Source organism: Pelodiscus sinensis, chromosome 9, assembly GCF_052426305.1.
Source record: "Pelodiscus sinensis isolate ZL-2025 chromosome 9, ASM5242630v1, whole genome shotgun sequence".
NCBI classification, from domain to species: Eukaryota; Metazoa; Chordata; order Testudines; family Trionychidae; genus Pelodiscus; species Pelodiscus sinensis.
The window spans coordinates 17,006,059-17,028,782 of record NC_143060.1 but is presented as its reverse complement, the minus strand read 5'-3'; the positions used below and the strand labels follow the sequence as shown (position 1 = coordinate 17,028,782).

At 45.2% G+C, this 22,724-nt stretch overlaps 1 protein-coding gene across 1 annotated transcript in view; it reads left to right on the top strand.

Annotated features, from left to right (window-relative positions):
- LOC102457302 (cytochrome P450 2J2-like) overlaps positions 1–12,285 on the top strand; it is a 30,163-nt gene extending 17,878 nt beyond the window's left edge. The window contains exons 6-9 of the mRNA XM_014578205.4: positions 1,313–1,454; positions 2,412–2,599; positions 5,371–5,509; positions 8,270–12,285. Coding sequence (XP_014433691.1) covers positions 1,313–1,454; positions 2,412–2,599; positions 5,371–5,509; positions 8,270–8,451 — 651 coding nt within the window. The 3' untranslated portion in view covers positions 8,452–12,285. The remainder of the gene's footprint in view (positions 1–1,312; positions 1,455–2,411; positions 2,600–5,370; positions 5,510–8,269) is intronic.
- The last annotated feature ends 10,439 nt before the right edge of the window (positions 12,286–22,724 follow it).

The following is a 22,724-nucleotide window of genomic DNA, read 5'->3' as shown; positions in this document are numbered from 1 at the left end:
TAGGAAGTCAGTGTTCTTGTGGAAATTCAAGCGGCCAGTATAGACAGCTGGCAAGTTTTTCTGCAAAAGCACCTGCTTTTGCAGAAAAACTTGCCAGTCTAGACACAGCCCCTGTGTTTATCTGGAACTGGGTATGTGATTTAGATTTTGCCATTCTAAATTGTCTGGTGCCAACTAATTCTTTTATAACAAAAAATTGTAATAAAAGTTAATTGAATGGGTAGTTATTCATGTCATTTAAAGGTATTTACAATGGAGAGAAAGCTCAGGTTACGTACATCATGCTGCTTTAAAGCACGTGGAAGGTCACTTACTCTGGTGTCTATGAGAATTTCTTAATGTTAAAAAAATTGCAGTCCTTGATTTGCCAAAAGTCATTGCCTGCCATACTGCAAAGACTTCTGTTGAGATCTTCAAAATGGACTAAGAGATTTAAGGAGTTATCACAAATTAATTAATGTAAATCCAGGCCCAGTCCTGAAACTGTTATGGACATGAGTAACATCAAAGGCATCAATAGGACTATTCAATGGAAAATGATTTTCTAACGTGACTATCATTTACAAGATTGCAGCCCAGAGGGAAAGGGGTGCTAACATGGATATAAGTCACCCTTGCACCCTCCTCCTCTAGGGGGAAAGTCTCCTGGAGTAAATTAAACAGAATAGAGGGCCTAAATTGATGTACCCTTCCTGGGTGGATCTATTGGCCACAGCGCCAAAGAGAATTTTTGCAGTGCTTCACGTAGTGGCTCAGCTCCTGAAACATTTCCTGCACTGGGGGTCAGATCCTCCTCCAGGTGTCACTGGGGCTTTTAGGATCCACTGTTTTGGCCTTCTTTCCCAGAGTAAAGGGGCTAGCAGTGGGGTACCAGTCTCACCCTAAATGAATGAAAAAAGTCAGGACTGAGGTTTCTGAGGCAGTGAAGTGGATTTGTGTGGTGTTTTAGATGCTGCTTTTAATTATTAAAACTGGGAGCACTGGCTTTTGGGAGTCTGGAAGCACAGGAAACAGGAAGGAGGGAGGAGGAGATGGGCCAGGCCTGAGTGAGAACTACAGAGGAGAGCAGCAGCAGCAGCTTTGTGAAGAGGTTTCAATTTTGGTAAATAAAGTCCTGTTGAAGTTTGTTGGTACCTTGCTTGCATGATACAACAATGTGGACACACATCTTCTATTAATTTTAACCATGACATCCATTTGGTGAGGCCATAGGTTTTTCTTTTGGAGGGATAATTTGCCCACCCATACTATACAGATGGGCTGTTACCATGTACAAATAATTCATCTATATTTCCACTTACGCTTTTTTAAGTCTAAGGATGACTCCATCTCTTATTTCAATGAAGAAAATCTACTGTGTTCCACACTGGATCTCTTCTTAACTGGGACCGAAACGTCTGCCACAACCATACGCTGGGCTCTCCTCTACATGGCATTATATCCCAAAATTCAAGGTACTGCTATGAAATTGAAATTTTCTTTCTTTCCTTTCAATGTATTCCTTTGAGGCCAGATCCAAGGCCCATTGAAACCAATGGTGGTCTTTCCACTGACTTCATCAAGCTGTGAATCAGACCTTATATTCTGTGCTTAAATTCCTCAGTGAGCTCCAGTAGCAGAAAGATTGGCTCTCTCATCTCCTGCGGAATAGCAATGAACACATATTGAACTGAGTAACTCTGAGCTTTAGTGCTAGAAATCCTCAAGCTAATGGTGGCCATGTAGTCCCGAGTGTACCATAACTATGAGAGGAAAAGGATTTTCTAGCAATAAAGAAAAGGAAGTAGGAGTCCAATGTAATAATTTCTTCCTGGTTTTGCCACTGTCTTATTCTGCAATGTTGGACAAGGCACTTCACCTCTCTGTGCATCAGTTTCCCTATCTGTCAAATGGGAGTAATGTCTCTTAGCTACCTCACAGGCCTATTGTAATGCTTAATTATTTAGTATTGAAAGGCAAACTGAAATACTGAGACAGAAATTTCCATTATGGTGGAATTATTTATTATTAATTGGCACTCTTTTTACAGCCTCAGCAGACATCCCACTGACAGAGCAGCTATGAAAAACAAAGGCCTTGCCCAAAATCCATTGAAGTCAATGGAAAGACCCCTATTGATTTCAATACACTGTGAGCCAGGTCCTGGATTACCTGTCACCATTTGAGGCCTAGAGCTAATTCCTTGCAGGCATGTACCAGGCAGGTTGGCAGGGCAGTAGAAGCCACTGTCCAGGGTGTGCCTTTCTGTGACCAAGTACACATTTACATCCAGGATTTGAACAGAGGCGCCTGTCTCTCAAAGCACTCTGAAAATAAAATGCCGTTGAAAAACTGAGTAACTCAAGGCTCTCTACGTAGCAAACTGTTCCTCTTTGTTAGAACTGCTAACGCAGCTTTTTGCTTCTTTTCAGAGAAAGTGCAAACAGAAATTGACACAGTGATTGGCCAGTCTCGGCAACCCACAATGGATGACAAAGAGAATATGCCGTATACCAACGCAGTCCTCAATGAAATACAAAGGATGGGCAACGTAGTACCTATCAATGTGCCCAGAATGGCAACAAGTGACACTACACTAGCAGGATTTCATTTGCCAAAAGTAACGAAACCAAGCCTTCCTTTCTTTCGTTGGTCTAATGTTAGATCTAGCATTTAATTCCTTTAAGGTGACATCTCATATCATTTAAAAGGGGTGAAATTCAAGGGATCCAATACCAATTTCACAGAGTACCCTAGAAATTTATCTAAAAATGAAAAGAATTTAATAGAGATTGGTATTGTTTTCATGACTTTTTAAAAATCATCCAATAGAACAATATAGCAGTGATATAATTCTCTATTGGGAGGGGGAGGGATAGCTCAGTGTTTGAGCATTAACCTGTGTGGAGGCAGGAAAAGGGAATAAGGGAATTTGTGTGCAGCCATCTTGGTCTTGTTAACAAGAGAGCAAGAGTCAGGCTAAGTCTGTGGCCTGACAACGCGAGATCTTTAATTAGACGCTGCCTTCGCCTCTCGCCTCCATACGGAGATAAGGATAGAATGCTGACTCTGGTAGGGACCTTGAGATAAGGAGCATCTGGGTGGAACTAAATAACTGTTAGCCATTGGTGATTGTAATGGGAAGGAGACTAATTGTTATTGTTATTATATTTAATAGACAGTATATAAACTGCTTCATAATTGCTTGTATTCGAAGATCTGCCTCGGAGCGGGGGACTCCCCCCCCGTCCGAACCAGTTTTTCCCTTGCTGCAGCTCGTAATAAAACTGCCTCTGGCTACTTGTTGCTTACAAACTCAGAGTGAGGACAATGTTTTCTTCCACACCTGCTTAAACCCAGAGTTGGGTCTGTCTACACTACACCCCTAGTTCGAACTAGGGGGGGGGTAATGTAGTCATACGGAGTTGCAAATGAAGCCCGGGATTTGAATTTCCCGGGCTTCATTTGCATAAAGCTGGCCGACGCCATTTTTAAATGCCGGCTAGGTCGGACCCCGTGCCGCGCGGCTACATGCGGCACGGACTAGCTAGTTCAGATTAGGCTGCCTAATCCGAACTAGCTGTACACCTCGTTCCATGAGACGGGCTTAGTCTCATTTTACTAAAATCAGAATATTCATTTTATTCCTGGATTTGTCTTTGCACCTCACAGACTTCATTTTTGGTGTTAAAAAAACCAACAATATAGAGAAATTTCATGAATCATATGAAACCAAGACCCAGGAATAATGGGAGACAGTGCTAAAAGGACATAGAGTTTTTGTATGTTAGGCCTAAATGTCTTAGGAAACTCAGCTATGATAAATAGATATCACTAATTAAAAGTTAGTTTTCAGCAGCTCGTACATAAACACCAAGCCCTCATCATAATGGTAAATATCAAAAAGACTTTTATTTCTTACATATGCCATCTTCATTTGCCATGAACTGTCTCCTTAATGTTTGTGCAATAACTTGATGACAATGTGCCCCTTCTCTTGTTACATGGTAGTAATTTCAGCTAGGTTAAAAAAAAGCAACAGCTGAAGTAAACTGTAGTTTAAAACCTTGAATACACACAAAAATTGCACTGGTTTAATGAAAATCAGTTTGAAAAGTGATTAATTGAAATTGATACAAACTCCTTTGTGGGCACACTTTTTGTGGTTTTATACACTTTTATTGGTTGTAAACTAGTTTATATTGATTTAGGTGTACTAATATAATTATAATTTACCAACACAAACCAATCCAATATAAACCTGATGGCGAAAGAACTAAAAGAGTCTGTGGAAGGTGTTGCATTGATTTAATTAAGATCTTATCTATACAGGGGCATCAAGGAAAATTAATCTGCATTAACTAAGGGTGCGTATTTGAAATGGATTAGTTAAACAGCACTAAATCTCTGTGTAGACAATGTTAAACTGAATTCAATCCATTTTAATACTGAATTAGTGTGTACACAGGAAAAGTTAAGCAATTTAACTAGTCCTGTTCAAATTCACACCTAGTTTGGATTAATTGTCCTGGATGTTCTTGTATAAATTGTTAAAAGAACACACCTTTAGTTAAACCAATTGCATTTTGTGTGTAGATCAGATCTTAGAGAAGTAATACAATAATTTAAAAACCAAAATAGCTCAATATGTAACCTAGCACAAACATATGTCTACACTTCAACGCTATTTCGAAATAACTAGTACTATTCCAAAATAACTTAGTCTGCGTCTACACAGCAGGCAGTTATTTTGAAATAGTGTAAAAAATAGTGTCAAGATGGAGGACTTCTTATTCTGACTCCTGTAACCCTCAGGCTGTATCTACACTGGCCACGAGTTCTTGTGCAAGTAAACTGACGTTTTAATGTATGAAATCAGGGCTTCTTGCGCCAGAACTCTGATGCACCCACTCAGGAATAAGCCCTTTTGTACAACTGTTCTTGTGCAAGAGGCCAGTATAGACAGGCAACATGAATTTCTTGCACAAGAAAGCCCTACGGTTAAAATGACCATCAGCGCTTTCTTGCGCAAGAGAGCGTCTACACTGGTATGGCTGCTCTTGCGCAAAAGCACATCTCTTGCGGAAAAGCACATGCCAGTGTAGACGCTCTCTTCTGGAAGAGTTTTTGCAGAAGAACTCTTCCGCAAAAGAGTTTTTGCGTGAGAACGCGCCAGTGTAGACATAGCCTCATTGTATGAGGAATAAGGGAAGATGGAGGAAGAGTGCTCTATTTCCAAATAAGTGCTGCGTAGATGCTCCCTATTTCAAAATAAGCTACACAATTGACGTAGCTCAATTTGCATAGCTTATTTCGAGTTAAGACCTGCAGTGTAGACACACACTCCCTGAGCTGCTTTTAATTCCAGTTCTCTTCATCTCCTTTTTGCAGGGTACCACTGTGATCCCCAGTTTGACATCAATAATGTTGGACAAGAATGTGTGGGAAACTCCTGATACATTTAATCCTGAGCATTTCCTGGAAAATGGCCAGTTTAGGAAGAGGGAAGCCTTTCTGCCTTTTTCTGCAGGTGAGATAATGTGTGAGGGAATGTTTTTGCATGGAAAAGTCAATGCCCTGTTTTAAAAATTGATGAATCTAGGAAGCGCCATCCCAGGGTAGATCCATAGTCCATCTAGCCCGGCATTCTGTCTCTGATAGTAGCTGTTACCTGATGCTTCTGAGGAACATTCAAAATCCTTCAATGGACAATTCTTACTGGGCATTACTGTATCACAAAGGAAAATTCCTTCCTCACTCCATCTACCAATGCAGGCTTTTTTATTGCATTCATCATTAGTGTAAATTGGACATTAAATGGTTGCAAGAGTTTGCCACTAAGAATAATCTCTGATATTTTCATTAAGTGGTAAAGCTCTGAGGACACTCCTGTTGGTAAACATTCCCTCCCCACTCTTTACTAAGAGATTTCTCATGCATGGACATTTGAGAGAAAGGAATATACAGATAAGGACATCTAGGAGCCATCATAATTCTAGCTAAGGACAAAGGATGATCATAATGTCCTATTCAGCTTCTCATAGTGGGGGGTTTTCTGTATTAGCTCAGCGGTAGTAGCTGACTCATAGTCCAACCACTAGAGAGGCTCAGAGATCCACACGGATAATGTGGGTATAGAAATGTCTAGAGCTCCTTTGAGACTGTCTATACATTCTATAATAATAATAATCCCCAAATCGTTTTTCCATCTGAGAAAGAACATGGCAAACACGAAAGTAGTAGTCAGTTGTGCTGACAGAAATTCTGGGTCCCATGGCAGAACAGTCAATGGGTCTCCAGCCAGGGGCGGCCCTAGACTAGCTGGTGCCCTAGGCGAACCATGCAATCGGCGCCTCCACCTCCAAACCCCTCAATGATATTGTGCCACCATTTGGTGCCCCATTTAACTTGGTGCCCTAGGTGACCGCCTAGTTCACCTATATGGACGGGCCACCCCTGGTCTTCACACATGCACAAGCTAAGCCTATGTGGATGGGGTCCATTTGACATTTGTGGAGCCCTGAGACTCTGCTGGCTGGTGTCCAGCAAGCTGCCAGCCGCACTGCTAAGCATGCTCTTCCGGCATGACCAGGACTTCCACATGCCTGCTCGGTAGGGTTGCCAACTGCCTAATCGTGCAAACCCAAAGACACTTGCCTTGCCCCTACCTCACCCCTTCATGAGGCCACACTCCTGACCCATATCTTCTCCAAGACTCTGCCCCAACTTACTCCATCCCCCCTCCCTCAATTACTTGTTCTCCCCCACTCTCATTTTCACCAGGCTGGGGCAGGGTGAGGAAGGTGATGCAAAATGCAAGTTCTGTGAGGGAGATTAGGTGCAGGAAGGGGTGCATGCTCTATAAGGGACTTTGGAGGCATGGTGCAGTGTCTAGGCTGGGGCAGGGGGTTGGGTGTCTGGCCTACATGGTGTGGGCTCTGGGCTAGGAGTTTGGGTGTGAACTCTGTCAGGAAGAGGTGAGGGGTGTTGGCTCTGGGCTGGAGCAGGAGTTAGCATGCAGGAGGGGTTTTGGGGACATGCTTACCTTGGGCAGCTCCTGAAAGCAACCAGCACACCCCTCTGGCATTGGATCTCAGGCAGGGTTGCCAGGAGGTCTCCTCACACTGCTGCCCACAGGCACTGCCTCTGCAGCTCCCATTAGACACATTTCCCAGTCAATGGGAGCTATGGAGTTGGTGCTCAGGATGGGGGCAGCTTGTGAAGACTCCTCCCCCCAGGAGCCACAGGCATGTTCCAGCCACGTCTGGGAGTGGAACAGAATGAAGGCAGGCAGAATCCTTCCTTAGCCCCACTGTGCTGCCAGAAGCAGCAGGCAGAGGGCACAAACCCTTTTAAACCTCCTGGGCCCCTGGGAAATTTCCCCCTTTGCCATCCCCCCATCTGTGAGACTAATAGTAATACTGATTAAATGAAGGCAATTGACAAGTTTTTCAGATAACTGACCATATGAATGAACTTTTAATGGAACAGAACTCAGGGGCTACATCTACATTAGAGCTATGATCAATGGAATGGAGATTAATACACCCACCGGTGGTTGATTTAGTGGGTCTAGTAAAGACCCATCAAATAGACCACAGATCACTCTCCAGTCAACCCCGGTATTCTACCCTAGAGGAGAAGAGTAAGGTCAGTCAATGGCACTATGTCTCCCATAGATACCACAGGTAGATACAACAGGTAGATGACCTTGAATACTGTGTACAGAAGGGTCTCCTCACCTCAAAAAAGATATTTTGGCCTTGGAAAGGGTTCAGAAAAGGGCAACTAAAATGATTAGGGGTTTGGAACGGGTCCCATATGAGGAGAGGTTAAATAGACTGGGACTTCTCAGTTTAGAAAAGAGGCGACTGAGGGGGGAGGCTGTGAAGGCTAGGACTATAATAGAGTTCAAAGAAAAGCTAGATAATTTCATGGAGGTTAGGTCCATAAAAGACTATTAGCCAGGGGATAAAATGGTGTCTTTGGCCTTTGTTTGTCAGAGGCTGGAGAGGGATGGCAGGAGACAAATCGCTTGATCGTTGTCTTCAGTCCACCCTCTCTGGGGCACCTGGTGCTGGCCACTGTCAGCAGACAGGATACTGGGCTAGATGGACTTTTGGTCTGACCCAGTACAGCCATTCTTATGTTCTTATGTCCTAAGGTATCACATAGCTGGAGTTGCATTCCTTAGGTCAATTTACTGATGTTGTACAGATGCTACCTTTGCCATCTCTTAACTCTGTAATTATAGCAATCATTCATCAGCTGCTTTTTCTTCCCCTTCCAGGAAAGCGGGTTTGCCCCGGGGAGCAACTGGCTAGAATAGAGCTGTTCATTTTCTTCACCACCCTTATACAGAAATTCACATTCCAACCTCCGAAGAATGTAGAGTTAAACGTTGACTTCACAATAAGCCTCACTCGGTGTCCGAAGCCATTCAAGATTTGTGCTGTTTCTCGATGCGGATGAGCAGGAAGATTTTGCTGGTTTTGCTTCTCATTAAACTCCTGCTTTTCTAGCAGAAAACTCCCCTCTTTCCCTATCCAACCCGATATTTTTTTTTCTATTTTTCATTTTTTTTACAATTTTTTTTTTTGCCAAGAGTTTTTTAGCAGTCCTCAGAGCCACTCAGAGTGCACCACACAATGCTCTGGTGGCTATTTAAAGGGCCAGGGACTCGGGCAGCAGTGGCTGGGAGCTCTGGTCTCCTTTGAATCAACGGGTCCTGGGGCAATTGCCCCCTTTGTCCGTCGCTGTTGGGTGCTGGTCTTGGGTGCTCCTGACGGTCTTCAGAACCATTAACCGTTCCCCAACAAACCCCTTCGGTGCTCTCTACAATGCCACAGAAAGCGAGAGCCTCCCCCCTTAACTAGCCAATAGCCTCCCTCTATTCCCAGTGCAAAGTCACAAGTCCAAGTCCTCACAGCCCCACGCAGCTCTGGGCAGCAGTGACAATGGGTCCAGTTCTGGTTTGTCCTTCTCAGGCGATTCCTCCATGGCACAGTGCACCTCCTGGCTCCTCTCCTGCGGCATCCTGATCAGCTGCTCTGTTCCTCCCAAGCTTCAGGCAAGTTCCTGGCTGCTTCCCCCTAGGAGGGCCTTACTGGTGCAGCCCTTCTCTCTGAAGCTCTACACCCACCTCCTTCTCCTTTTCCTTCTCATTCTCTGCTCCCTTTCCCTCCTTTATATCAAGTCCTCCTGGAACAATCGGCAAGCAACAACCTACACAGTAACATGGCAAAACGTACAGATGATACAAAACTACTCAAGATAGTTAAATCCCAGTAGACTGCAAAGAGCTACAAAATTATATCTCAAAATTGGATGACTGGGTAAAAAAATGGCAGATTAATTTTAAATGCAATGTAATGCAATAAATGCAAAGTAACGCATGCTGGGAAACATAATCCTAACTATACAAATAAAATGAGGGGTTTTAATTGTTAGCACTCAAGAAAGAAATCTTGGTGTCCTTGTGGATAGTTCTCTGAAAACCTTCACTCAATGTGCAGTGGCAGTTGAAAAAGCAAACAGAATATTGGGTATCATTAAGGAATGAGTAGAGAATAAGAGCGAGAATATCATATTACCTCTATATAAAGCCATGGACTGCCCATATCTTGAAGAGTGTGCACATATGTTCACCCCCATCTCAAAAAAGATATCTTGGAATTGAAAAAGCTTCAGAAAAGGGAAAAAAAGATTAAGGCTGTGGGATGTATGAGAAGAGATTAAGAAGTCGTGGACTTTTCAGCTTGAAAAAGAGATGACTAAAGGGGATATGACTGAAGGCTAGATATTGACTGGTGTAAAGAAAGTAGATAAGGAAGTGCTATTTACTTCTCATAACAAGAACTAGGGGTCAATAAATGAAATGAACAGGCAGCAGGTTTAAAACAAAACAAAAGGAAGTATTTCTTCATACAATGTACAGTCAACCTATGGAACTCCTTGCTAGAGGATGTTGTGAAGACCAGGACTTCAACAGGGTTCAAAAAAGAGCTAGATAAATTCAGGGACGAGTGGTCCATCAATAGCTATTAGACAGAATAGATAGCGTCCTTAGCTTTTGTTTGGCAGGAGCTGGGAATGGGCAACAGGGGATGGATCACTTGATGACTCTGTGTTCTGTTCATTCCCTTTTGGGCACTTGGCATTGGCCACTGTAGGATACTGGGCTAGGTGGACCTTTGGTCTGACTCACCTCAGGAAAATGATTTAAAGGAACCATGCTCACTAAACCCCAAAGGGGTTACAATAGCATTTGAGATCATTTATATGATCCCATGTTTGAAAATTATAGGGATTGAGTGGGTGGGCACCACGTTTGCTTAAACCCCAGGCAGTGAGAGGGAGCATCTGAGATTTGGAACAACAGGACTGGGGTTCATCCAGGGCTGTCCCTACTCATATGCAAAATACGTAGCTTCCTAGACCACCATGAAATTTGGAGCACTGAATTGTCCCAAATTTCGTGCTGCCCTAGGCAGCTGCATGCTACATTTTGGCACCATGGCTGATCCCATCCCTCAGCCATCCCCCCACTGAGCAAGTGTCTGGGCTGGAGAAGCAGCCAGCAGCCTGAAGTACCTGAAGTGCCCCCCGCCTGAAGTACGCTCCAGCGAGGAAGGACAATGTTCAGCCCACGCTGGCTGAGCTGCCACCCGGCTCCCGGAGGAGGGGGCTGTTTTCCAAGGGCCGGACACCTCCTTCCTGCCAGTGCAGGCTCCAGTGTCTCTGGTAAGTGCCCCCCCCATACTCTCTCCTTCCCTGTGGGGAGGAAGTGTGGACTCGTTGCAGTGCGCCCCAAGAGGAGCAGCACCCCAGGGGCTCAGCTGGCTGTAACAACTTTTCTGGGAGCTGGAACTTTGCTGAGGGTGTGAGTTGCACGCTGCTGCCAGGCACTGCCTCAAATAGGGAGCAGAGACGCCAAAATGCTCACCCTTCTGGACCTGCCTCGGACAGGTGGCTGCTTGGGGTGGGGAGGAAAGAGAGGGCAGATGGCTACATGGCTGCCCCTGTTCCTCTTGAGTCCTCCAGCCTGGAAGCTTGTGCTGCTCTCCTTGGAACAGAAAAGCCTCCCTACCCTGCTCCTGCCTGCCCCCTCTGGACCTACTCTCCGCAGCTCCTGCCCCTATAGCCACACCCTCTCACAGCAGCTACCCCCCATGAGGACAGCGAGGGCAGAAGCTGCTCAGGGCACCAAAATTGGGGGATGGTGCTAGTTCTAGCCATTCTATCTATCAGGGGCAGATGACAGTTTTGCGGGGCCCCGGGCAGCGTAATTTCGCGGGGCCCCCCCTTTGCCACGGTGCATGCCCGGGGCTTTTTGAAGCGCGGGGCCCGGGGCGGCCGCCCCGTTCGCCCTGCCCTATATCCGCCCCTGCTATCTATGCTAACCTGAAGTTCGCATTAACTGTGTCAAGCAGCCTAGTGACAGCTATGAGGCCCTAACTAATAATGGAGGTCTTACAGCAGGGGTGGTGCGTAACTTGTGGCTCACAGGCCATACCCAGCCCACCAGAACATCTCATAAGACCTGCATCAACATAGTATCCTAATGGCCGATTCGTTCGCGTTTTGTCATCACGTTTACCTCATTTTAATTAGTTTACACAAGTGTGTCCTTAAACTGGGACTCTCTGGTCTGGCAACATTTGTGGTCAGGAGCCCAGTAGCAGGAGGGCTGGCAGCCCTGCATGGTTGCAAGTTCAGCAGGGTTGAAGGTAACATGGCCAGGGCCAGTGTCCAGCTGCTCGGCTAGCACTGGGGCCAAGGCAGGTGGCAGAGGTTCACCAGGGGCAGGCGGCAAGGAGGGGTGGTGGAGTGTGGGACTGGAGGCAGGAGACCTCCCCTGGTCTGGCAAATACTCTCATTTGGGACAGGTCAGGTCCCAAGTATGCTGGACCAGAGAGGTCCAACTTGTATAGGATAGAAACAATCTATCAAAATGCATATAAAACGAGCTGAACTAAAAATATAATCCATACAGGTGACTTTAATTCTTATTAAAAGGTGTAGAATCTATTTGGACCACACAAGCTTTTGCTTAAGTTTATGTGGCCCTCCTGTGTAATAAGGTTGAGCACCATCATCTTATAGTATGAATTCCCCATGATGATGTGTTAGAATTTTGTACTGAAGTAATGACTATTCCTGTGTGAAGATTGTTGTTGTTTCTCTTTAAAGACTGGAAATGTGACATTTCATTTGCTAGCTCATCTGGGTATGCAGAATAAATTTGAATTTACAGCATTGTATACACATAAACTCTGCTTTGACAGTAGTCAGGAGGATTATATGACAGACACATTCTTCCCATCTGAACAAACTTTGTTATAAAAATGTAATATTGCAATTGTCTGTCTAGAGAACATTCTTTGAAATAATAAAACACATACTGAAAAAAAATCGGAGTTTCAAGAAGTCAGTGATTTGGCATTGAAATGGTTGGTTTGAGATTTGGGCATATAATAAAATCATGCTTACAAGACACTTATCATGAGGCTAATTAGAACTCAGCCTCATGAGTCCAAGTGCTAAAAGAACATAGTGTCTGTCATTAAGAGCAAATGAGGATTGTACAGGAAGGAAGTGGTAGGAGAAAGTAATAGCGTGTCTGTAGACTTTGCAGTGAAAAAATCGTATTCAGCTGCCAATTTCTCCTTTTGTTTTCTAATTCCTCATGAATAATCATTGTGTCATTATTGGTCAGGGTGTAACTTTACCTGCTAAGGAGCTGTCAGTAAATACAACTTTAGAGCCACATTATGGCTTTCATGGGAAAAGTGCACAGCGGGGTCATAAAAGTGCACAGCGGGGTTTAAATTCACTTCATTTCCTCTGTTTCTTCTGGGACCAAGGTTTTCACACAACAGTAGCCCTCCTCACACTCCATGGATACACTATAAATATTGGAGGCCTCTGCAGAAGACCGAGGCATTTGTGTGGAGCACTAATAATAATAATCAATCAAAAGGGGTAAACAATGAGGCTGCAAAGTTTGCACTAAACTGCTCAAGGTAGTTAAGACCAAAGCAGACTGTGAAGCACTTCAAAAAGATCTCACCAAACTAAGTGATTGGGCAACAAAATGGCAAATGAAATGTAATGTGGATAAATGTGAAGTAATGCACATTGGGAAAAATACCCCCAACTCTACATATTATATGATGGCGGCTAATTTAGCTACAACTAATCAGGAAAGAGATCTTGGAGTCATCGTGGATAGTTCTCTGAAGACATCCATGCAGTGTGCAGCAGCAGTCAAAAAAGCAAACAGGATGTTAGGAATCGTTAAAAAAGGGATAGAGAATAAGATGGAGAATATCTTATTGCCCTTATATAAATCCATGGTACGCCCACATCTGGAATACTGCATGCAGATGTGGTCTCCTCATCTCAAAAAAGATATACTGGCATTAGAAAAGGTTCAGAGAAAGGCAACTAAAATGATTAGGGGTTTGGAACAGGTCCCATATGAAGAGAGATTAAAGAGACTGGGACTTTTCAGCTTGGAAAAGAGCAGACTAAGGGGGGATATGATAGAGGTCTATAAAATCATGAGTGGTGTGGAGAAAGTGAATAAGGAAAAGTTATTTACATGTTCCCATAATATAAGAACTAGGGGCCACCAAATGAAATGAATGGGCAGCAGATTTAAAACAAATAAAAGGAAGTTCTTCACACAGCACATAGTCAACCTGTGGAACTCCTTGCCAGAGGAGGCTGTGAGGGCTAGGACTATAACAGGGTTTAAATGAGAACTAGATAAAATCATGGAGGTCAAGTCCATAAATGGCTATTAGCCAGTATGGGTAAGGAATGGTATCCCCAGCCTCTGTTTGTCAGAGGGTGGAGATGGAAGGCAGGAGAGAGATCGCTTGATCATTACCTGTTCGATTCACTCCCTCGTGGCACCTGGCATTGGCCACTGTCGGCAGACAGAGTACTGGGCTGGATGGACCTTTGGTCTGATGCTGTATGGACAGTCTTACGTTCTTATGTTCTTAATCAATTAATTAACACTAAACCTTTATAAAGTGCTTTTTATTAGTAGACCCCATAGCCCTTCCCAAATGAGGTTAATGCCATTATTCCCATTTTACAGATGGGGAAAAGGAGGAACATAGTGGGGAAGTGACTTGCTTCCAGTAAGCTCAAGGAAAACCAAAACTAAAGTCAATGTTTCCTGAGGCCTAGTCCAATGATATATCCAGTAGATCACACTGTCTCCTTTACTACTGCCTCCATATGACCACCTCGTCTACCCTCCTCTGACTCCTTATGCCAGAAGCAATTCTGACCCATTGAGAAGATATTTTCTCTGCTGTAAACAACTTGTAAGGAGGTGAATAAGTAACCAGGTAACATCTTTACAGATTTCTCTTGTGTGAAGGTCCTTGTGTCTATAGAGGTTTCTCTCTTTCAAGGGTCTCAGTTCTTAGTCCTATTGTTAAAGACTATTAATTATTTAGAAACCTACCTTCATTTACTCTGGAATCACAATGTTTAGAGGTTTTGCTCATTCTTTTGTCCAATCCCCAAACTATTGATAAGTTAAATGGGCTGCGTTTTGTTTGCTAGTAGATTCAGAATATAGCTACAGCACAGATTTTTCATTAGGGTTTTCTACTTTTCAAAAGTGACATTTTCTTTTGGCATGAAACATCCACTGATTAAGAGGAAAAATAACAGAGTAAATAAAGAACATTTCCACTGAATTTCAATACAGATCTCAAGAAATACCATAATCTGGCCGGTTTTGCTAAGCAATGATTGTGCAATTGCATATTTATACCACAAGGGAGAGTCCTCCGCATGTATTATAATGGCATCTATTACTCACAGATGGTGATTTGGTGTACTGAATGAGCTAGACTTTTTAATTGATCACTTTAACCCTAATTCATTTTTAATTTACTCTTTGTGGTTAGAATCTCATAAATTTTCTAAAGAGAAAATGTAAAGGATTGGGATGTTCCAGAAGTTTTACGGGATACACTTGGCATTCACTCAATTTTATGTGCATCCAGTTGTGACCTGTGACTAGAATTACCACCTGCAAGACACAGAAAAATCAGCCACAGGCCAACTCCCTGGTTTCCCTCAATACAAAACATCCTCGTGCTGACCATATCCATGTTTTAGAGAAATAGTTTACACACGCGTGTGTACACACATGCAAATGTATGAATATTGTTAGGTGATTTTTATCATTTGTCTTAAACTTATCCTAACACAGCAAAGACTACAAGGGCGTGCATTGTAGAGAACTAAAGCATGACAAAACAAATGGCAGATTAAATCTTTTACTTAAAAAGGCACCATAGAAACGTGACAGGACAATTTAAAACTATCCAGATAGTAACCTTATTTATGATGGGATGCACACAATTTGTTTGAGGCACAACATTGCCTATAATGCAAAATCTGGTTTTTTTCAAATACAGACCCAGCCAATTACTCTTACTTTTCCGTCCTTCCCTCGCTCAGAGGCAAAATGAGACAAAAAACCATTTACAAAAAGACGAAAAAAGTTTTTAAATGTTACCGTCTGATCCTTAAAAAGGCTTCAGTGCATGAGTTCTAGATCAGGCCTACCGTCTGTGCCCTGATACCAGGGAAATAAAAGTCTTTCTTAGCTTTCTCATTTAATTCCATAGCAAAGAAGACTTGATTTAACTTTGTCTTTCAAAAAACAGTTGATAAATAGTTAAAAAAATCCAAACATTTAGGGTCAAATATTTTAACTCCTCAGTGACTTTCTTGATTAGTTTGTCACATGAGTAATCCCTTTAAAAACAAAGGATCCACTCATGGCTCTTTACTAACAGTGGCACCCACAATGTGCTAAATTTCTCCAAAGGTGGTATATGCACAGTCAGAAGTGGTGCAATTGACACATTCCCATCTATCTGTCCAACCTGTGTGTGTAATGATACTTTATTGCACACACAGGTACTAGTGTTCCAAAAGTGAATGTGCAACTCAGAATTGCACTTAAACAGAAGCCAGCTTGTCCCCTCTTTGCACACCTTACCCTGTGTCTGCTTTTTACAAATGTATACATTTTTATGAAACAATTTACAACAGAGAGACAGAAAGAGGGGGGGAGAGAGAGAGAGAGAGTGTTTAAAGGAAGCAAAATGCTGTGTATGCCAGGTGGTGGACTAGAGCGAATATGAACTCACAATACAGGGTGAGCATTACCAAAAAACACTATTGCAACTTTTCTGGAAATTAAATCACAGTTTATTTGAGTTTCTACACTAGGGCCAGGCAAGAGACTGTCAGTGGGCCGGATCCAGCTCACCTAGCACTTTCATCTGGCCCATGGCAGCTCCCAACCCTGTCCTCTAATGTGCATGGGCGCCACCAAGGAGATGCGAACCCTTTCACCTCCTGCTATTTAAAGGGTGTGTGCTTTCCTGGCAGGTGCCAGGCAACGGATTAGCAGCCATGGGGAAGGCGCGGCCCCTTTAAAGAGCAGGAGCTGGAAGCTGCGAGCCCTTTCAACTCCTGCTACTTAAAGGTCTCATGCCTTAGCAGCCGTGGGAAAAGTGTGAGCCTTCAAATAGAAGCTAACACGTTTCCTGGGAGCCGCTGGAGTGGCATGAGCTCTTTCAGCTTATACTGTTTAAAGGCCCCACCCCTTCCAGGGCAGCCTGAGGCCACTTCAGAAATTTGTGAAGTGCCCCCCACCCCCTTCAAAAATTATTGCTCACCCCTGTTCTAGACTCTTGCTTCAGGAAAGGAGTTACACACTTGGCTAGCTTTAAGCACATACTTAACTGATTTCAGTGGGACGTAAACATGTGTGTAGTCCCCTTAATAAAGATGTCTCGGACTTTTACTGGGAGGATCCTTTGTGCTGCAATCTAGCCTTAGAGACTACAACTCCCATGAGCCCTTGGGAAAAAGGAAGAAACAGTGGCTCTTCTAGGCTATGCAGGCAGAGGGTTGGTGAGCTCCATTTTTGAAGATAGGAGCCAGACTGGTAATTTAGAGCCTTTTTCCAGTCCAGGAGCTGCTGCTGGAACCAAGAGCCTGCTGCTGAGAGCTGCTGGGGTTTGGATCTAGCAGGCTGCTTCAGGGGCTGTTGGAGATTGCTCTGGAAGGGTGAGACTCTGGCTGTGCCTGTGGCTGAAAAGTGTAAGCGGGGGAATGGTCCCGCTCTTGTGGGGAACTTTCCTGGCTTCTATTCACCCCGGTGAAATGGACCAGCGAAAGGATCTGAGTCCCCGCTCCCACTTCCTTTACCCCACGGCTCCCTGATCCTGAGGGCTCCCCCTCCACTCTCCTGAGTAGCAGAGCCCTTGAAACCCCAACAAGGCTGGGCCCAGGTTTCCTGGGGCTTAATCCCTGACCTTGTAGTCACTAGGGGCTGGAGTTAGGGTGTCCCCACTCCGAGGTGCTCTCTTTACACTGCAGGCCTTCTTGGCCCAGTGATCACTTCATAAGGTTCAAAGCAAATACAATTTATTAAACATCAACTAATTAAAGAGAATAGAATAAGAAACAATGAGAATGGTTAAATGAGAACACACAGCCCTGCTCTGTAGCACAGGGACATCAACACAGCAGTCTGCAGAGTGTAAGGACAGTTCACAGTCTCTTCCTTAGAAGCCCTGGATGTGCTGCAAGGGGCTGCAGGCTGGACACGCTTGCACTGGCAGTGACCACACAGCCTCAGTCTCTAAGTGGCCAGACCCCTCTCCCAGTCCAGAGCCTTTCCCCACACTTTGCATGTCCCAGTAGCTCACCACATCCAGCTGCAGGCTGTGCTGCTTGGCCAGTTCCAGTTCCTTGTGTTGTTTCTCTGTTCCTTTTGGCTTTCTGAGCACTGCCAGTCTGCTGCTCAGCACAGGGTCTGCACTGCTTGGCCTGTCTGTGTCTGGTTCTGTCGCTGCTGGACTTCTTCTTGTACTCCTCTTTCAGATCTCTGTCTTTGCAGGACCTCTCCTGCACACAGCTCGCTCTGCTCTTTCAGCTCCCTGTTTGCTCAGAGAGAGAGCCAGAACAATCCCCACTTACAACCTGTCAGTCAGGCTGAGCTGGAGTGTTGACTGCTTTCCATTGTCTCTGGGGTCTGTCAGTCTCATGAACCCTTCCCCTTCTGAAGCTGGTAAACCAAAAAACTCCCACAGAGTTTTAGTAAGGGGTAACAGTCCCCTTACATTCCCCCTTGCTAGAATTCTACCACAGCCACAAAATTCACACCATATAAAAAACATTAACAATTAACAAAAACATTTCACATACTTAACATCTTATTTCTACTGGACATGCGGACACTCATTAAGCCATTACATAGGACCAATAACATAATCATCTCTAAGTTTAACAGGCAATACACCCTTATTAGTTCTCTGGGACCTTCTTACAACAGGTGGTTCATTACCCATATTTTCTATTTCCCTGTCTTCGGGTAATACTGGTTCAGCCTGAGGGATCTGGTCATCCTCGTTATGGACTGGGGTTGCTACCCTCTGTTCCCTTTGGTATTCAGTTTGTGGGACTAGAACCATTCCCCAACTCCTTTCAGTCTCTTCAGGCCGTCCTGATCTACGCCTCCTAGGATTCCTGACTGAACTAAAGGTGCAATGTTTTAGCTGGTCTCTATGAACTGTTCTCTCCTGACCTCCGCGTTCAGGTCGAATGGTGTAAACTGGTAGGTCAGGATGGTTATGAGCAACTACAATGTGAGGACTCGACTCCCATTTGTCCTGTATTTTATTACGCCCCCGGTGTCTATGATTACGAACTAGTACACGATCACCAGGCCTGATGAGAGCCCCCCTGGACTTGCGATCATAAGTCCTCTTCCTGCTTTGGGCTGCCTGTTTAGACGTACTGAGAGCAACTTCACAGGCTCTCTTCAGCCTGTCATGGTGACTTTTGACCCAGTCATCCAGATTGGTCACATCATCTTCCTCAGGGCCCTCTCTGTCCAGAATATCCAATGGCAACCTGGGATCTCTAGCAAACATGAGATAAAAAGGAGAATACCCTGTCGACGAATGGATGTGACTATTATAGGCCATCACCAGCTCAGGGAGATGCTCCTGCCAGGCTCGTTTCTTTTCCGGTGGGAGTGTTCTGAGCATGTCATGCATTGTCCGGTTAAACCTCTCACACTGAGCATTTCCTTGTGGGTGATAGGGTGTTGTTCGGCTTTTGGCTATGCCATACAGTTTACACAATGCTGATATCACCCCTGACTCGAAATTCCTCCCCTGGTCTGAGTGTAACCGTGCTGGACAACCATAATACATAAACCAGTGTTTTAGGATTGCTTCAGCTGTTGTCTGCGCTGTCTGGTTTCTAGTTGGAACTGCAACAGTGAATCGGGTAAACATATCTGTGAGAACCAGTACGTTCTCAAACCCCTCTGAAGATTTCTCTAGCCGAGTGTAGTCCATTGCTAAGACCTCCATTGGGGCAGTCACGTTAGTGCAGGTCAAAGGGGCCCGAGTGGGTGGAAACACATCCTTGGCTAGGGCACACCGCTTGCACTGACGGATCCATGCTGTTACATCACTAGCCATTGTAGGCCAGTAATAGTTCTTCCTCATCGCCTCAAGAGTGCTTCTGTCTCCAAAATGCCCTCCATGGTCATGCCTGGCTTCATAAACTTGTCGGCGAAGTGACACTGGCACCACTAACTGCCACACTTCTTCGCCATCACGAGGATGACAGATTACACGGAACAGCACTCCACGGTGCAACCTAAGTCGCTCCCACTGTCTGGTCAGCTTCTTAGCCTGAGGGTATTTGTCCCCAAAGCTCCGGTCTGGCCTCATCCGCTTCATGACTGCCTCTAAGACTGGCCCAAGGTCCCCTTCTTTTTGCAGGGTGCGAATCTCTTCCCACGAATACCCTGAGATTATTGCATCCTCACCTTCTACCAGGTTTTGTGATACCTCTTTTACCATCACTGTCAAGCAGTCCCCAAAAGCTCGACCACAGAAGTCATCAAATGCACTAGCATCATCGGGGTCCTTTTCCTTACTGTTGGCATGCTGCCCTTTTCCGAGGGACAGCCGTAGGAACCCTTCTGTCCCCGCTTGGCCTTCCCCTGATGTGCTACTCGATCTTGGTGTCTCTTGGATTCCAGACGCTCGGGATTCCAGTCCCCTCTTCAGTGGACAATCTCGGCTAGTATGCCCTGGCCTTTCACAAGTATAACAAATGTACCTTCCCAGCTCATCCTTTAGTGGGGGCCTTCGGGACCCTGGGGTCCTGGGGTATTTTGGCCAAGTAGTGGAGGAGGTGGATTTTTCTTTCACCACCTCAGTCATTACTTTCAGCATCTCCCCCTGCTGGACTGCCAGTTTTTGGATAGCTTCACTTAAACTTTCCAATGTTAACTGTGTTTGGGGCAGGGCCTTTTCCCCAGTAGTTGTACTGACTAGGCCCCCACTCCGTGTTCTGGAGTTAGGCTTGGCGGTCTCTTCCAAAGGAGCTTCCTCTTCTTCTGACCACATAATAGCAGCCTGCATGAGTTCAGGGAACTTCTTCCCAGGCTCTTCCTTCAACCTTCTCTTCATTTCACGGCGGAGGGAGTCATCCCGGAGCCCAAACACCATCTGTTCTTTCAGCGCCATATCTGCATCTGAAACTCGTTGAGGGTCTCGCCGCTCCACTTTGCTCATTCTCTCCTGGAGTTCATAGGCATATGCCCGGATAGTTTCACCAGGCTCCTGCTTTCGCTCAAAGAACTCCTTTAGCCGGGTTCCAATAGGTACCTTGTCTCCATACACTTCTAGGAGGAGTTCAAATACCTTTTTCACATCTTTCTTGTCTGCCATTGCCATAAACTTTACTGTGGCCTTGGCCTGGCCCTTGAGGTGCTCTTCTATGAAATCCACATGATCTTCTTCAGGTATTCTTAGCACATGCAGAGCTGCCTTCACAGACTTCACCCACTCCTCTACCGTAATGTCTCCTGGCCTAGTTGGGAAGCCACCAAACTCTGCAACCTTCCGCTCCCGTGGGACATAAATAGTAGGGGGTTTCTTAGCTTCTGCTGCCTGTTGGTCTATAACTGCCTTGGCCAGTGATAAGGCTTCTCTATGCTCCGCTCTAGCTTGCTGTAATGCCTCACTTTGGTCTGATAATCTGCGCTGAAGTTCAGCAACCTGGGTCTGTAGTTCTTCAATTCCAGCCATCGTAGTGCTCTCGACCAGGCCTGGCTGGTGCTACCAGAACTCAACAAATAAACCAATGGGGTGGACCCTTTGAATGGGATCCTGTTCGTGACGCCAATTATGTAAGCGGGGGAATGGTCCCGCTCTTGTGGGGAACTTTCCTGGCTTCTATTCACCCCGGTGAAATGGACCAGCGAAAGGATCTGAGTCCCCGCTCCCACTTCCTTTACCCCACGGCTCCCTGATCCTGAGGGCTCCCCCTCCACTCTCCTGAGTAGCAGAGCCCTTGAAACCCCAACAAGGCTGGGCCCAGGTTTCCTGGGGCTTAATCCCTGACCTTGTAGTCACTAGGGGCTGGAGTTAGGGTGTCCCCACTCCGAGGTGCTCTCTTTACACTGCAGGCCTTCTTGGCCCAGTGATCACTTCATAAGGTTCAAAGCAAATACAATTTATTAAACATCAACTAATTAAAGAGAATAGAATAAGAAACAATGAGAATGGTTAAATGAGAACACACAGCCCTGCTCTGTAGCACAGGGACATCAACACAGCAGTCTGCAGAGTGTAAGGACAGTTCACAGTCTCTTCCTTAGAAGCCCTGGATGTGCTGCAAGGGGCTGCAGGCTGGACACGCTTGCACTGGCAGTGACCACACAGCCTCAGTCTCTAAGTGGCCAGACCCCTCTCCCAGTCCAGAGCCTTTCCCCACACTTTGCATGTCCCAGTAGCTCACCACATCCAGCTGCAGGCTGTGCTGCTTGGCCAGTTCCAGTTCCTTGTGTTGTTTCTCTGTTCCTTTTGGCTTTCTGAGCACTGCCAGTCTGCTGCTCAGCACAGGGTCTGCACTGCTTGGCCTGTCTGTGTCTGGTTCTGTCGCTGCTGGACTTCTTCTTGTACTCCTCTTTCAGATCTCTGTCTTTGCAGGACCTCTCCTGCACACAGCTCGCTCTGCTCTTTCAGCTCCCTGTTTGCTCAGAGAGAGAGCCAGAACAATCCCCACTTACAACCTGTCAGTCAGGCTGAGCTGGAGTGTTGACTGCTTTCCATTGTCTCTGGGGTCTGTCAGTCTCATGAACCCTTCCCCTTCTGAAGCTGGTAAACCAAAAAACTCCCACAGAGTTTTAGTAAGGGGTAACAGTCCCCTTACAAAAGGGCCTGTTCCAGTGGCAGTGGGATTGTGCAGTTGGCTTCCTGACTGGACTGACACACATAAGCTGCACAGGGCTTCGAGCGCACCCACACAAGCAAGTGTCAGGGACTCTGAATCCAGAGGAGTGCACACTCTGGGGTGGGATAAATGGTGGCAGTGCAAATGCCAGAGAGATAAGTTTCCTATCTTTCTGTGTACTTTGCTAATTGATTTTATTCACTTTTAATCTGTTAAACCCTGTTTCTTTAAGTTGGTACGTAAAGGTGTGTTAATTCTAATTTAATCAATTAGATATTATTTATAATTATTGTCTTGGACTTAGATCCAGGTTATTACTAGAATGAGTTTATTTCTAGAGGCTCCCAAGGCACACCATGAAGTGTGTACAGGGCCAGCTAGGTGGACACACTGCCATTGAAGATTCCATTATGAGCAAGGGA